The sequence below is a fragment of the Symsagittifera roscoffensis genome, chromosome 1 (genome assembly GCF_963678635.1).
Source record: "Symsagittifera roscoffensis chromosome 1, txSymRosc1.1, whole genome shotgun sequence".
Lineage (NCBI taxonomy): Eukaryota > Metazoa > Xenacoelomorpha > Acoela > Convolutidae > Symsagittifera > Symsagittifera roscoffensis.
In genome coordinates, this window is record NC_087062.1 from 60,471,140 (window position 1) to 60,488,502 (window position 17,363).

Sequence of the window (17,363 nt, forward strand, 5' to 3'; positions counted from 1 at the left end):
CAAAGAGCTTCAAGACCATCTTGTTTTTGCTCGAGACTCAAAAGTTGAAGATTTTTGAAAAAACAAGTCGGTTTTTTCAGTCTCCTTGCGTTCATTACTCTTTTCCAACTGTCAGTTGGTTGTGTTCTATGCGCCCAGTTTTCTCAAATTGGGGTAATTTTAACAAAAAATTGCGAATTATAAATTTTTCTACAAATTCAAAGAGCTCTGAGGCCATCTTTTTTCTCCGAAATTCAAAAGTTGATTGTTTTCCAAAAAAAACAAGTCAGTTTTTTTTTAGTTTCCTTGCGTTCATTACCCTTCTCCAATTGTCAGTTGGCAATGTTTCTTGCTTTATGAATTCCTAATTTGGATAACTCTAATTTTCTTTGAATGGGATAATTTAATTCAAAGAGCTTCGACCTGATATTTTTTTTTCGAAAGGTTAAAAACAATCAGTTTTTAATCACCCGTTTTCGGTTTCCTTGTTCATTTACACTTCTCCAACTGTCTGTCGGCTATGTTTCTTAGTTTTATTGAGTTTGTTGTTTTTTCAATTGTCTGTTGGCTATGTCACAAATAGGCGGAAGTGTTTTTATTACATCCCATCAGTCCTTTGAAGTGTAAACTATAAGGGGCCTAGGAAATTAGACGATAAGCAAATTAGACGGATGCTACAAAAACGAAATTAGACGGAATTTTTTTCTACATATCTGGCATTTGAGACGTCGCTGCTATAAAAAAGAAGGGACCAACAAAATTTCGTCTTAAAAGTCAAATTTTGCAAATACGAAAAGAACATAAAATGATAATACCTATCAAAACAGTTAAATTAAAAGAACATAAAACGTCAAATCCGAATACTACAGAAGAATTTTAAATTGAATTAATTATGCATAATTGACATGTAAAATTAACGTTCATTTTTATACAAATTTCGCAAATAACGCCTATATTGCTCCAATAATCTTGCACTACACTGAATATTGTATAAATTTGACGAAACGGTTCTGGTTCCGTCACACAATATTTTTTGGCTTTTTTGCAAAAATTGTTGGTTTTTTAGCGAACAAAAAATCACTAATCCAATATCTTGATGTAACACAAAATCTTGATTGTCGCTCGTTTTACTCCACATGCCATCTTCGCCTCATTGTAAAACGAAGGTAAACTCCACTATTGAACAGCAGAAATGAAAAGGCCACGAAAAACGCTCATTTTTTTTCGCGGTTTGAATTGCGGGTTTGTTTATAAGTGCAGTGCATTTCCGTTGTTGAAGGGAAGGCTAACTCCATTTTCGAACAGCAAAATGTCACGAAAAATTTGATCGGCTTGTAATATCGAAAATGGAAATTAATAATCAGATTTCTCAGCGAAATAAATTTTCACCTAATGATCCAGTTTTTTCAAATTAGGTTAATTTTAACAAAAATTGTTCATTATAAATTGTTCTACAAACTCAAAGAGCTTCAAGACCATCTTGTTTTTGCTCGAGACTCAAAAGTTGAAGATTTTTGAAAAAACAAGTCGGTTTTTTTTCAGTCTCCTTGCGTTCATTACTCTTTTCCATCTGTCAGTTGGCTATGTTCTATGCATCCAGTTTTCTCAAATTGGGTTAATTTTAACAAAAAATTGTAAATTATAAATTTTTCTACAAATTCAAAGAGCTCTGAGGCCATCTTTTTTCTTCGAAATTCAAAAGTTGATTGTTTTAAAAAAAAAAACCAGTCAGTTTTTTTTGAGTTTCCTTGCGTTCCTTACCCTTCTCCAATTGTCAGTTGGCTATGTTTCTTGCTTTATGAATTCCTAATTTGGATAACTCTAATTTTCTTTGAATGGGATAATTTAATTCAAAGAGCTTCTACCTGATATTTTTTTTTCGAAAGGTTAAAAACAATCAGTTTTTAATCACCCGTTTTCGGTTTCCTTGTTCATTTACACTTCTCCAACTGTCTGTCGGCTATGTTTCTTAGTTTTATTGAGTTTGTTGTTTTTTCAATTGTCTGTTGGCTATGTCACAAATAGGCGGAAGTGTTTTTATTACATCCCATCAGTCCTTTGAAGTGTAAACTATAAGGGGCCTAGGAAATTAGACGATAAGCAAATTAGACGGATGCTACAAAAACGAAATTAGACGGATTTTTTTTCTACATATCTGGCATTTGAGACGTCGCTACTATAAAAAAAGGCCAACAAAATTTTTCTTAAAAGTCAAACTTCACAAATACGAAAAGAACATAAAATGACAATACCTATCAAAACAATTAATTTAAAAGAACATAAAACTTCAAATCCAAATATTACGGAAGAATTTTGAATTGAATAAATTATGCATAATTGACATGTAAAATTTACGTTCGTTTTTATACAAATTTCGGCAAATAACGCCTATATTGCTCCAATAATCTTGCACTACACTGAATAATGTATAAATTTGACGAAACGGTTTTGGTGCACTTTTGAAGGTTCCGTCACACAAAATTTTTTGGCTTTTTTGCAAAAATTGCTGGTTTTTTAGCGAACAAAAAATCACTAATCCAACATTTTGATGTAACACAAAATCTTGATTGTCGCTCGTTTTATTCCACATACCATCTATTTTCACATTCTGTAAGATTCTCGGAATTTTTGGCAAAATTTGATTGCGTTTTTTTAGCAGCCCGCTGCTAATTTTGTGATACTTTGGTGGATTTTCGATTTCCGAATTCAGTTTAACTTGATCGTCGTAAATCATTTTCACCGGTTTTGTCGGATCATTTTGGATTTCGGTCAGATTTTTTTGGCGAAAATTTTCTTTCTCGTTGTACATAAGGTCGGGTTCGTGACTGTGATTGCCTGATTTTTGAATAAGTTTTGTAATTTCTAAATTTGTCAATAATCTTCCGAAGCAATTGGAGATAACACAGCGATAATGACATCCAAATTTGGTTTTGCTATCTTTTTTAAATCTATAATTTTCATCGGTAATAAGATTTTGTCCACCTCGATATTTTGACGGAACTATTTAGAAATTTTGCATTTTTGGCTACCGAAATTCAACTGTCTGCAAACATTTTTTTTCTCACGCAATTTGTCTGCAAACAATTTTAATCTCTCACTTTCGTCTACTTTCTCACAATTGCTGTTTTACAAAACCGTCTAATTTCGTTTTAAGTGCCTCCGTCTAATTTGCTTATCGTCTAATTTCTCAACCTCCAACTATAACTTTAGTACCATAAAACTACTCATTTGCCACAATTCTCTTGTCACTGGGGCAGATTTTAGAAAATAGAGCAGAGGGAGAGCGGAATTAAATGGAGCCACTCCACTCACAATGTCTTGTTCTATTTTACAACGCTCGTTTTCGACCGACCAACTCTAGAATATCGGAGCGAAATTCAAAATGCATTCATAAGCTTAATAAGTTTTTGAATGTGCATTTGTTAAATCACATAAATTGTGCAGGTTTAACCACGTCAATACTTTTAAAGAAGAAGAAGAATTTATTTCTTCTGAATACATAATATGATGCATCAAAATAAATTAAACAAATTTAAATCGATATTTTTATTTCATTATCTTCAATTATAATCAACAGAGCAATATAGAGAGGAAAAGCTAAAGGCAGGCTAAGGTGCCCACTTAATGCTTACCCTTATTTTTTAAACGCTTTTTTTTAAATAGTTAGTTTTTTTTCTTCCTTATTTTTTTCCAGATATTAGACGCCCAATGCAACTACAAAACCTAACTATCACAAACTACAAACATATCTATCCAAATCTAAGCTTCCTTAGATGAAAGAAAATTTTCAAAAAAATCATAAAAACGACGATATCTCGAAAACTAAAATGATTCAGAAGGCAATTTTTCAGGATAGACAATCCTACGTATAGTACCCTACAGCATCCAAATACGGGTTAAAATAATAATAATAAAATTAAATTATTTTAAAAAGCGGGTAAGTTCTGAGTTTCCTAGAAGCTTATTGTTTTTTTAATTTGTGCACATAAATTTGCTGGCTGTTTATTTTGTACAAAAAAAAATATCTGGTAAACGATTTTCGCATAAAACGTTAAGAGTTTTTGCTCTACGTTTTGCTAGGATGTGTAGATTTGATTTTTGTGAAGCATGCAGGTTTTTTGGAAGCTTGGAGTGATGATCTACGAGTATTATAAGCAAAATCACTTTCTGCAAAATTTGATTCAAAAAAATTATTTGTTCACTGATTGAAGACAAAATTTAAGTAGATCGTATACATAAAATATAGTTCATCTACCGACAAAATTTTGTCATTTCGGAAGTCATCTGAAATAGTGTCAAACTTACGCCTGAAATAAATCATTTTGATCAGTTTCTTTGCATTAGAAAAATTGCTTTCAAATTCAAGAAAGACGTACAACCATAAATTAAACAGTATTTACACTGTCAAAGCTAATGTAATAGTACGAACCTTCTTTTTTCGAAAATTAGTCGCAATATTGGTGCGGCACCCCAATAATTGTGGGCGCCTTTACAGCTTTTTGATAGAATGTGCTTTGGCATTCGAATAGTAATAAATTAAAACAGTTGATGCATTTTTAAAGCTAATGTAATAGTACGAACCTTCTTTTTTCGAAAATTAGTCGCAATATTGGTGCGGCACCCCAATAATTGTGGGCCCCTTTACAGCTTTTTGATAGAATGTGCTTTGGCATTCGAATAGTAATAAATTAAAACAGTTGATGCATTTTTAATTCATTAAATGAACCGAAAAAAGCTATTTGTTTCAAACAAAATTACAGTAGTGGCTTTTTTTGCGATTTGTAACATGCATACTTATTGTGGATGCCGTCACTTTGCTTTTTTATATTCTAAATTATTGATTGCAAAATCGAGTCTATTTTTATTTGGTGGTGAATCGCATTTGTTAGCATATGTAGCTGCTTTATTCGTGACTAGTTTTTGTCGGTTAAGCTTGAGTGGCTGAAGGGATAGTGCGTGAGTCTTAAAATCTCTTGATTGCAGCAGGTCGTAGAATCGAATCCTACACGTAGCTAAGTTTTTCCTAATTCGAGTCTTATTTCTTCTTTTTCTTATGGAACTTGATCAAGTTGATTTTTGGTCGTGTTCTCTCAAGTGTTTGCGAAGCGCAGCTTCGCATCTGTTTGTTTAAATGGTTGAACGTTGGCATTGTTATATTTAATCCTAACTGCTCTGGGTACAAATATCAAATTTCAGTGATATCACCGCAGTTCGACCAAGTTTAGATTTTATTTTTTGCATTATGACTTGTGAAGGTTAGTTTTTTGTCTACAATAATCCCTAATTACTAACACAACTCTTTAGGACCGAAAACGATATTACCTAGAGCAACATGCAGATTGGAAGCTTCAGTATTTTTTAAAAATTATTCAACGTTGTTTCATCTTTACTTAGTTACCTTTGCGATAAGCAGGGGTATTGCACCCGGGTACCACACTTTTTTTCGCCTTAACAACTTTGTCCACAGGATCACTTCTAGAGGATCTCTAGTGGGTCTTCTTTTCTTAAGTAGGCTCTCATTTTCACTTCTCTCATTTAAATGGTAATTAGTTCAAATCTATTTCAGGTTCAAATCCATTTTTTTGGATTCGTGGTTTTCGTAGTTTGTCGGATCATATGCGATTTTTTTGAACGCTACTTTTTATCTGGTAGAGTTTTTTTGATGTACTTTTTAGAGCATAATTTTTTCCCAATTCATACAATTTCTACTTTAAATGAAACTTCACAATTTTTTAAGTTTACCCTGTCTGATTTTGAGTTTCTTTTTTCGTTTTTTAGTATTTCAACAGTTTAAGTTATATCGACATAGTCAGTTTTTTTTTTTTGAATTTCGTAAAATATTTTAAGTTTTCTGAATTTTTTTTATGACTACAGTTGTTTTCGGCTCAACAGGTTTCGACTCATAGTTTGTCGCCTCTGTTGCCGCTAGGTAAATGATTTCAATTTTTTAAGGTTTGTTTGTGAACTTAATTCGATACTAATGTGAAATTTCTAGCTGTAATTTAACAATTTTTGTCAAGTTAATTTTATTTAAAAAAATTTCCAACATAATTTTTCAGAAATTTTTTGACTGTCTTTTCGTTCACTATTTCGTAGCGCAATATGTTTTTGTATGGCAAGTGTTGCGAAGCTCCGCTTTGCCCCTGTCTGTTAGTTTGTTCGAGACTAATCAATCATTTATATTCATTAAATTGGTCTGAAACTCAATAAGATTTGAACTACAAGCAATTACACTGGAATAATGGGCAAAAAGAACCTCGGACGTTTATTGTACATTAGGCATATCATTATTGTATTTATTGGAAAAGAGTGGACCCAACACAGAGCCTTGCGGAGCTCGCAGATTAATCGGCAGCTAGTCAGATTTTTCATTATTTATCGCAACGCTATAGTTTACCAGATACGTATCTTTATTTTTTTGTTAACTCAGATAACGCGTCGATAGTTTCATATTTTGCAGAAAAACCGAGTTGCTTATTATAAGTAAGGCCGAATTTTTCCAAATAATTGTATGTTCGCGAATACATTAACTCTTCGAAAATTTTGCTATGGTCGATTAGCAGAGAATTAGGATGGTAATTATTTACATCCAGCCTACTATCAGTTTTATGAAGTGGTATTATTTTGGCGTATTTAAGTTGAGGGAAAGTCTCAAATCAAATGACAGGTTGATCGTATATGCTAGACTAGGAGCTATAAAATAGAACGAAACTCTGGAGAATAATTGCTGATTTTGTCAACACCATCTGATTTTTTCTGCTTAAGACTATTTATCGCTTTCATCGCCTCATGAAACGTACACGAAAACAGATACACTGATTGCGAATTTCTCACAGTTTTATCGATTGGTTGAGATATTGGTATTTGATCAGCCAGAATTGGTCCTAATGAACTTAAAAAAATTGTTGAACGCGTTTGAAATGGCTGATAGTTGAACAATATTCGAACCATTAAATTCACAGATTTATGACCGTTACCGGCCTATTATTTTTTACCAGTTATCTCATTTATAAACTTAAACACTCGCCTCGAGTCTCCAATGCAATTATTAAATTCCTTATAGTAATAAGTCCTTTGCAGATAAAAAACATATTCACTTTATTCCGTTCTTGAATGAACTTCACCTTTTCTATGGCCTCTATTTTGTCGAACTTCCATGCGTTATAAATTTTTGTTTCTCCTACAAATAGCTTTTATATTTTTTTAGGAAACCAATATGCTTTTTCTTGCGGAAAGATTTCTGATGTTGCAGAGGCGCAAATTTAATTAAAGCAAATCATAAACATTTTTGAAATTGCCTACATGCGCAATCAATATCTTTATGACTCGTTAGCTTCGATTCCTCTAATTTTTCCTTTAAAAGAAGAAAAAGAGAAATTTGATTTGGTTATCGAGGAAACGTGTATCCCTTGGCTAACAGCTGAGTTGAAATTAAGATTTAAAAGAACGAGTTAGGATCAGAAAATATTCTTTGTTGAGAATAGATATATCAGCAGTGGGTGCATTGCGAGTTAAAAGATGATTTAGACAGGATTCACGCGTTTTCAGAAACCTTTTTTGGTTGACTACTTCACGCGTTTTCAGAAACCTTTTTTGGTTGACTACTTAAAAGTTTGAAGCCATTCTCAATTTAATGTCTTTGTATAGAACTGAGTGATATTTTTTCCGTGTTAAACCAATATTGAAATTTCCGCTATGATAATGGGTACCTTTTGCTAACCAAGTACTAACTCGCAATCAAACCCTTCGATAAAGCGCACTTTATCAACTCTAGGTGGAACATACACAGCTACTATTATAAAAAACGAAAGCCATTAAACTCAACCAGTAGTGCTAAAGCCTCAGGAATTGTCATTGTTACTCGCTCAATTAAAGTTACGTTTTCTCCTTGTTGAATCTCCCCTGTATTCTAAGTTAGAACTGAATGAAACCCTTCTGTAGTGTACTTATTTTAGATGTCAATCTTACCTAGCCAGGACTGAGTCATACATAAAATATTTGTTGGAGACTCGAGGTAACTTACTAAAGCTTCCAGATCTTCATGGTGTTTTTTTAATGAACGAACATCGGTAAGTGAGAGGCTTAAATGATTGGATGAAACAGCCCACGATTACCTATGAGCCTCTGGCTTTCTCTCCAAATAAACAAAATAGAACTTTATCACAACAATTTTTCATATGATTGAGAGCCGATTTGTTTTCAGGTAAATGTAATGAAATAATTATGGTGTTGACGCGCCATTCTCTAAGTAGTCTAAATTTGACTGAATCAGCGCCATCCTCTGTGAAGTCTGAAATTGATGTTGCCTCGGCTCCTCATGTGAGTATTTCTAGGTTTGACATCGGACGGAGCGACGAGGAGAATGACACTTTCCGCAAGCGAATCCGAGCCAGTTCGTCGAGACCGCTTTATCGAATTTCGAGTGATGCCGAGAACGAACCACCTGAATCAGCTCGACCTATTTCTGTTTCTTCGAGGAGAAGTGAGCCAGGCATGACTATTGGCAGGCCAAGACGCAATAAGTTACCCAGAGGGTACTCGCTTTTCTCAGTCGAACAGAACCATCACTGTAATCAAAGACACTCGGAGACTCCTACGGTGGTGGAAGAGGATGAACCAGATAATAAGAGATCAAAAACAGAAGAACCTATGGAAAACATTTCTTTCCGCATGCAACAAGAAGCCGAAGATGCTGAGCTTGGCCGAACAAGGCAACAAACGCGCCGTCTTAACTGTATATTTTCAGGCGTTGCTACTGAAACATGCGACGACGAGGATTTAAATGTAAACTCGACGGAAACCGAAATGGGAGATGGCCGAGAATTGAGAGAGAAACCGACATATAATTTAAGAGCCGAACGGAAAGCGCCACAGTTTTTCTGTCCCTCGAGCTCCAAGAAGCCGAAGAGTTCTAATGTGCATGTTCCGCAGTTCTTTGCGTCAACTTTGAGCAGTCGTATCCGCGAGAACTCGAAAGCGAGAAAGCATAGTAAGAAGAAACGAAAGGCAAAGTTCCACGAGAGTGACAGTGATTCATCGTCCAGCAGCTCAAGTGGAGATGAACGAAGATTCATTCGGCGCAAGAAGAAAAGCATGACACGCTCTAGGATGTCTTTTTTGCCAATGAACTTGAGCATCAGCGACATGACTCGAAGTCAAAGAGACCGTAAAGCAATCGGGGCTTCGCTGGCGGACGTTGACCCTATGAATATTGATAAAGCAGCTTCTTTTGGATCTATTGGCGGTTTGAATAAACACATTCGTTCGCTGAAAGAAATGGTATTGCTTCCATTTCTTTATCCTGAGTTGTTTTCGAAGTTTAGTATTAACCCCCCGAGAGGTTGCTTGTTTTACGGACCACCGGGAACCGGAAAAACGTTGATGGCGAGAGCGCTGGCCAATGAATGCTCAAAAGAGACAGGACGCAAGATTTCATTTTTTATGCGCAAAGGGGCCGATTGCCTGAGCAAATGGGTTGGTGAATCGGAAAGACAGCTGCGTCTTCTGTTTGACCAAGCCTACATTATGCGACCATCTATAATATTTTTTGACGAGATTGACGGCTTAGCACCCGTTAGAAGTAGTAGACAGGATCAGATACACAGCAGTATAGTGTCCACATTGTTAGCTTTGATGGATGGACTTGATAATAGAGGAGAAATTATAGTTATAGGAGCAACTAACAGAATAGACTCGATTGATCCGGCCTTGAGGCGTCCGGGGAGATTTGATCGGGAGTTTTTGTTCAAACTACCAGACGCCCAAGCACGTGTTGAGATTGTGAAGATAGCAACTAAGTCGTGGAACCCGCCGATGTCTCCGGAACTCAGTAAGTTGGTAGCTGAAAAAACGCACGGCTACTCAGGAGCAGATTTGAACCTCCTCTGCATGGAATCAGCTCTAATAGCCACTAGACGCAATTATCCACAGATCTATTTGGCCAACAATAAGCTTGAAATTGACATTTCAAGTGTGAATGTTGAAGTGGTCGATGTATTCAACGCCATGCGCAGTATAAAAGTGTCGACTACCCGCATTACCGATTGTCCGGCCCAGCCCCTGAGTCCCTCATTGGCTCTATTGCTAGGCAGCGAACTTCAACGAATGGTTCAATTAATAAAATCCGAATTCTATCATGAATCGAAAAAATCATTGACCTCTAGCCCTCTAGATGAACTGGAAGTGGTTTTGGATGGTTTGATTTTGCCTGAAAATGCAGCTGAAGCTAAATTCGAGACGCTAGCTAACCTTGTTGAACCCTGTTCTAAAGCTATTGTCAGTATTTGGTATAACGAGGAAGACAATTTTGTTGATAATCTGTTATTACCTGCGATTTTGAACGAATATGAAGATATGCAAAGTTTTATGCTGAATCATTCAACACTTTTTGGAAATGCAAATGCATCAGCTGAAGAGGCCGTTGTTTCCATGTTGAAAGAAGCAGCTAAGTCGCAGTCAGCTGTTATCTGTATTCCCAACGCATTCTCTTTTTACTCGGAAGCATCATCCACTGTGCGTTTAATCATCACGGAGTTCATATTGCGACTAAGAGCTATTCCCGGCAACTTTCTTGTTCTCGCGACATTGCCGAACGGTTTCTACGACGGATATGGACTGCCAAAATTGTTCGAAATAGATGTTACAAAAAGTGCTCAAGTTATTTGTCAAAATCCTACGAGAGACTGCTACCGCCGGTACTTCGCAGAAATCTTCCACGATTTGATTAAAAACTGTACCTTCAAGAAAAAACAGCACCTGAATGTCAAACAATTTAAAAAAGCAAAACATCAGCCTAAAGAAGGTCCGGCGCCGTTGAATGAAAGCGAAATAAAACGCATCCGAGAAAAGCACTTAGCCCTTATGCGTGAACTGAGAATCTATTTGCGTGATGTGTTGAATCGACTTGCTCGCTCCCCCGAGCATCGATGTTTTCTGAAACCAGTTGACCGAGAAGAGGTCAATGATTACTATGACGTCATTAAGCACCCTATGGACCTGACTACGATGATGAGCAAAACCGATTCAGGGCAGTATGTAAGCATCCATCAGTTTATTGAAGATATCGATTTGATAGCTGACAATGCCTTGGAGTACAACCCAGTTAAAGATCCGATGAGCTTGAGAATCAGGCACAGAGCGTGTGCTTTTAGAGACTCCGCAATGAGCATGGTTAAAATAGAAATTGACTCAGATTTCGAAGAGCAGTGTCGCGAAAGTTTGAAAAGCTTTAGTGCTTTGGGATTGAAACCGCAGACGAAAGCGCCCAAGTTTTTCTTTACGCAGCCCCTTCAGAAGCCACCAAAGGAGAAATTAGCGATGAAACTTAGAAGCACTCAAGGCGATTTAGTGGAGCCGTTAACACCAGCAAAAAGCGTGAAAAGTGGAGGGGTGGTGAAGAAGAAGAACCAGACACCGTCTAGAAGCTCATCCCAGGGCATCATTAATAAGTACCGCAAACAAAGACAGCAGGCATACGTAAATTCTGTCAAGTCGGGAAGCAGTGGCAACAGTGGTCAGAATAATAGAGTGAGTCCATTGAAAAGCAGAGTCAGTCCAGTGATGTTCAGAGTGACACGCTCAATATCTTCTATCCTTTCCGGAGACACAGAGGCTAGATCTCTGTCGCTTGCAGAAACGAATTCTCCGTCAGTGGCTGGTAGTGCTACTAAGTTTCAAGAAACTGAAAAGGTTGAAAATGATCGACAATTGAGCGAGGATGCTTGCAGCTCACACGAGGGAAATGCTGTTTATAACGATAAGATGTTGTCACCTGATAACGAAAAAGAACAGACAAAGCTACTCCTTGAGTCCAATGCCGAAGTGGCTGAAAGTGATCCTTCTCCAAAAGACGAACAAAAGGATGCAAATGAAGTAGAAATGAATTGCTCGTATTCTTCAAGTGTATCTTTAACCGGAGAGATTGTGAGATCTGAAGAGCGCGAAAACGAAAGTCTTTTTAATGAAATAATGATGAGCAGTGTTGCCGGTGGCAGCTCGAAATCAGAAAATGAAGAAACCAAAATGACAACTCTACATCCCGGCAATACTGAAAATAGTGTAAAAGAAAGCAATGCTGAAATTTCGACATTATCTGCAATGTCACCTGAAGTTGGAAATAAATCAGTTGAAACTCCTGATTTGGAACTAAAGCGAAAAGAGGAAATAGCGTCTAAGTTGGACAAGCTGAACAATACATTGCTGGATGTTGCTGTAGTCAGAGCCTCAGAATGTGCGAGAATTTTGGACGTGGTCGAAATGCATAACAGACTGAGGCAAATTATCTACAAATATAAGACAGACAAATCGGATGAGAAAGAAGAGCTATACAAAGAGCTCAAAAACTATTTGAACTGCAATTATCTTGAACTTTGATCTATTTTATTTGGTTGTTGTTTGTTTCCTTTTCTTAGGATTGTTTTTTGAGCTTCAGCGTAATTTTTAATGGAGAATAATTGCTAATGTGTGAATTAATGATTTTAAATTACATTTGTTGAGCTTATTTGAATTCAGTTTTTGAACTCGTTGGCGTCTAATGAGCTGAGGTGTTTGAAAAAACGAGCATTGCTTAAATAATTTTCATATAGGGTTTACGAAACGAGGTAATATGTCATTTTGTTTGGCCGTATTTTTTTCTACATAACTCTCATGTTCTACTTCTTTGACCTTGTTTTGACGTGTGTGTGTGTACTTATTGAGTTCTCTACGGTGGTCATCTCCATCTGTGCTGTTATCAACTAATAGACAAATTTTGAGCATGTCTGCATTGGAATTGGCCGATGTAATCGAAATTCGTTTTTTATTTTGGTTGTAACAAATTTATCAACTCCAATTTTAGTATATGGTTTTTTCCATATGGTTAAAAATTACACCAAAACTACGAAGTTCATTAATGTCAAAATTATATCAAAAAGAGCCTTTATGTGAACCAACCAAGTTTAAGAAGACTATAATCTTCAAAAAAATATATGCGAAACGTTTTAAAAATTGTTTTTAAATAAAATATTGGCTTTTTATTTAGTAGAACGTTTGTTTATTTTTACAATGTTTTGGCGACTATACCCTTCCTAAAATTTGTTGGGCCAACCACCCAGGTAAAATTTTCGGCTCGAATTTTCAAAACAAATGGCACCATAATAATTCTGCTGAAATTCTACGCAAGTTTCGTCTTCGTCACTTTTTGCCTGAAGTCAATCCAATTCGAGAAATACGCGGTTGAAGTTAAATGCGGTTTGTCTGGATAATTTAAACCAGCACTGTATCGGCTTAGTGGCTTATTTTTTGAGTCGTTGATCAGCAAAAAAATTGATCGTAATGTTTTGACTGCGGGAGTTTTTAAATTTTCTAAATAGTTTTTTTTTCGGCCCAACGTGTGTCTGCTCAAGAATTGTCGGCTTTTTTAGCGCTTTTTAGGATTTTTCGATGCTAAATTAACATTCAGTTTTATTACTTGGCATGTTTTTTTGAAAGGAGCTTTGTTCAAGACAAAATCAAAAAAAGATACGATTTTTGTTTATAGATCATTTTCAAATTTTTTAAAGAGAATAGATAGGATTTTTTTCTGAGGCTTTCATTTTTAGTTGCCGAAAAATTGTCATGCTTTTCAGCGTTTTGGTGGATTTTTTAAATCTTGAGAATATTGGTGACCTGAACTGAAATTTTGAAAAAATGTATTTCGAATGGTATCATGTTAAGGGGGTCTGAAAATGGCCCATTTGGTAAAATTAATACACGCAAAGTTTTTGAATTTTCTTTTGAGCGCAGCAAATGCGATTAATTCGGCTCAGAAATGATTCCACGTGGAATTGATGTATGCTACTTGATGCAAACAGTGAGTTATTTGAGCGAAATGTATAACTTTTTATCTTAAGTTGGGCGTGGTTGTTGGATTTTAATATTAGAAAAAGTTTTCTTTGAAGCACTTCGATGTAGTTCGTTCCTGCACTTCGATGTAGGTCGTGCTGATATGGTTTTAAAAATGCATGTGGAACGCTATTTGAAACGTCATCTCTTGCAAGCGATTTTGGCCTCCGGTTGGCTGCTCACTTAAAATGGTGACTAGGGTGTTAGGTGTTTTAGCTGACCGTTCTTCTAGGCCTGCTATTTGGGAAGCCTTCACGTGGCGGCAGGTGTGGATCCTTGCAGAAGGATCTCAAATTTCCCATACCAAAGAGTGTTTGGCCAAAACACATGGAAACCAGTGCGGGTTTTTGCTGAAGCACCATAGTGACCCCGATCTATGGTGGCTTCTAATTCTGGCAGGGGATATCGAGCTGAATCCGGGGCCGGTGAAATGGCCTTGTGGATACTGTGGTGAGGCGGTTAGTAGCAGAGTCTGGTCTATCTACTGTGTGGATTGCAAGAATTGGATACATCAGCGCTGCGCAGGGATGTCGACCCAAGAGATCAGGGCACATCAGAATTTCAGGTGGCATTGTGGGTGTGTTACAGTTCCTACTGTCCCTGTTGCTCCAGTTGCAGTTCTGCAGCCAGCCACCCAAACTCGGAGACCAAGAGTGACGACTCCAGTGCCCAGATGTTTGAAGATTTTGCAGCTGAACATCGACGGTTGGAGAGGTAAGGTCACTAGTCTCAACGAGTTTCTCGACGAGAAGAAAATTGATGTTGCGTTGTTGCAAGAGACGAAGCTGATGAGTTCTACTGCTGACCCTAGTGCTAATGGGTGGAAAGTCCATAGAGCAGAACGCACGGTTCATCTGGTGCAGAATGAGCAACCCCAAGGAGGTTTGGCGGTGCTCGTCAGACCTGGAGTCCAGTCACGAAGGTTAGAAAGTTTGAATCTTCCGACAGGAGCTGCTTTGGAGTCGTTGGGAGTTTCAGTGGAGACCAAGCATGGCTGGATGAATCTCTGGAATATGTACCGTCCTCCTGCTACTGGTGGTGCAGACGTGAGAGATGCTGCGTTGTATTTGAACCATTGGCCTAGAGAGAAGAGTTCTGTTATCTGTGCGGATGTTAATGCGCATGGTTCTTGGGATGCGAACAGAGATTCCGATCAGTTGGGAGAAGAAATTGACGACTGGTTGATTGACAACAGTATGGCGCATGTGAATAGTGGCATTCCTACACGTGTTCGGCAGCTGGGTCACGCGATGGTGGAAACGGCACCCGACATCACCATTGTGCACAGTTCTGTGGCGAGCAGTTGTTCTTGGGATGTGCTGGAGACCATTGGTTCCGATCATTTGCCAATTCAATTGGTCATTGGCTCTTCAGGGATGAAAGAAGAAGAGACAAAACGCAAGTATAACTTCAACAAAACGGACTGGGAGAAGTACAGCAGTGTGTGTCACAGGAGCTTGTCAGAGTGGAATGAAGATATGTCACTGGAGAAGAATTACAAGGTCCTGATCGAGACGATGCAGAAGGCAGCTAAGGAGTCAACTCCCTTCACTAAGGTTGGTGGCAACAGGAAACCTTGGTGGTCTAGTCTCTGTGAGAGCGAGAAGAGGTCTATGAATGATGCTTTCAGTCTCTTGAGGAGGAGCCCTTGCGAAGAAAACGTGGAAATGTACAAGAACGCGAAGAAGATGTTTGCTCTGATACCATCAGAGAAGAAAAACGACGTAGTTGGCGGGAGTTTGTTGACACGTTGTCTCCGGCGACTCCTAGTACCAAGGTCTGGCGCACGCTTCAAAGTATGGATGGCAGGAAGAAATTGGGATTGCCAGACAATCCAGTGTGTGCAGGCGACAAGACCGCTGTCACTGACAAGTCGAAAGCGGAACTTGCAGTGAAAACGTATGCCGCAGCCAGCAAGGTCCAGATCACTAGAGAGGACTCCAAGGAAGCTTACCTAGCGACTAGAGAAAGTCTGAAAGAAACTTCGGAAGGTGAGCTGGGTGACAGTTTCACCGAAGACGAGTTAGCAAGAGCTTTACAGAAGATGAAGAATGGAGCTGCCGGCCCAGATGGAGTTGTTCCCCAGATGATCAAGCACTTGCCAGAGAATTGCATCTTGTTTCTGCTCCGTGTCTTCAATGAGAGCTTACGTCTAGGAAAAGTTCTAGATTGCTGGAAACGTGCAGTCATTGTGCCAATTTTGAAGAATGGTAAACCGCCTTCTCAGATAAAGAGTTATAGGCCCGTTTCTCTGTTGCCGTGTATTGCCAAAGTTCTGGAGTCTATGATGGAATCCCGCGTTCGTCATTGGGCCGAGAGTACTCACATGATTCCAGATTGTCAGTCAGGATTTCGTGCCAAACGATCCACAACAGATGTTCTTGCCAATCTCAGCCAAAAGGCATTCGACAACCTACAGATGAAGAAGCGCACAGTGATCACGGCAGTTGACTTCAAAGGAGCGTTTGATAGGGTGTGGCGTGGTGGTCTTCTTAGAGACTTAGCGAAAGCTGGCCTTCATCCTACTTGCCTGCGGTGGATCAAGTCGTTTCTTAGCGACAGAAGAGCGTGTGTCAGATGGAACAGTTCTCTTTCCAAGTATAAGGTAATTCAGCAGGGAGTTCCCCAAGGCTCACCTCTGTCCCCTTTGCTTTTTTGTCTTGCCACGGCAAGTTTGCCTACAAGGATTGCTCAGAATGCTCCAGACACGAAAAGTGCCCAATTTGCGGATGATTACTCGCTTTATAATGAGGATGTTTCTCCTGATTCAGCAGCAGCTAGAATGCAACCAGCTCTGGAAAGCGTCAGTTCTTGGGCGAGTGATCATTATATGCTCATTGAACCATCGAAGACTGAGGGGTTAGTGATCAGCCTGGACCCGAGAGAGACGGCAGGCAAAGCACAGCCAGCTCTTCTTCTGGAGAACACACAAGTTCCTTTCAACAAGCATATCAAGATTCTGGGTGTCAACATTGATACACAGTTGACGTTTTCCGAACACACAAACATCATGGTGAAGAAGATGAGGAAAAGGACACAACTGCTTTCTAGTTTGTCAGGAAAGAACTGGGGTCTGACATCCACTGACCTTAGAAGATTGTATAATGCCTATGTCAAGCCAGGAGCACTTTACGCCAGTGAAGTTTGGGGTTCTTTTCTCTCGGACTCGAATTGGAATAAACTGGAGGCATGCAACAACAGAGCAGCAAGAATTATTTGTGGCACGCCAGCAAGTTCCAATGCCGTCGCTACTCGCGCTGAGGCAAGGCTTTCTTCGTTGAAGCAGTACAGCGACGAAAAGGCAGCCATTTTGTACAGTAAGTTCCTCCGGTTCCCGATAGATCATCATCTGCATCTTTTGACAGATGACGGCCCGCCTCAGAGACTGAAAGCAAGAGGGGATAGCAGATTTCGTCCGGACTGGAGAGTTACCGCTAGAAAGATGATCCAAGATAAACCAGAAAATCTCAGTACGAAAGAGTTTATTCTGACGAATAGAGAAGAAGTGACACTAGAAGATTACC

General features: G+C 38.3%; 1 protein-coding gene across 1 annotated transcript; it reads left to right on the top strand.

Annotated features, from left to right (window-relative positions):
• Nucleotides 1-8,186: 8,186 nt before the first annotated feature.
• On the top strand, nt 8,187-12,501 carry LOC134846690 (ATPase family AAA domain-containing protein 2-like). The gene has a single exon (XM_063864079.1). The coding sequence runs from the start codon at nt 8,203-8,205 to the stop codon at nt 12,349-12,351; it is 4,149 nt and encodes a 1,382-aa protein (XP_063720149.1). The 5' UTR covers nt 8,187-8,202; the 3' UTR covers nt 12,352-12,501.
• Nucleotides 12,502-17,363: the final 4,862 nt, after the last annotated feature.

Bases quoted from the DNA above. Each gene is read 5' to 3' on its own strand.
- LOC134846690 (XM_063864079.1), top strand. From the start codon at position 8,203: ATGGTGTTGACGCGCCATTCTCTAAGTAGTCTAAATTTGACTGAATCA.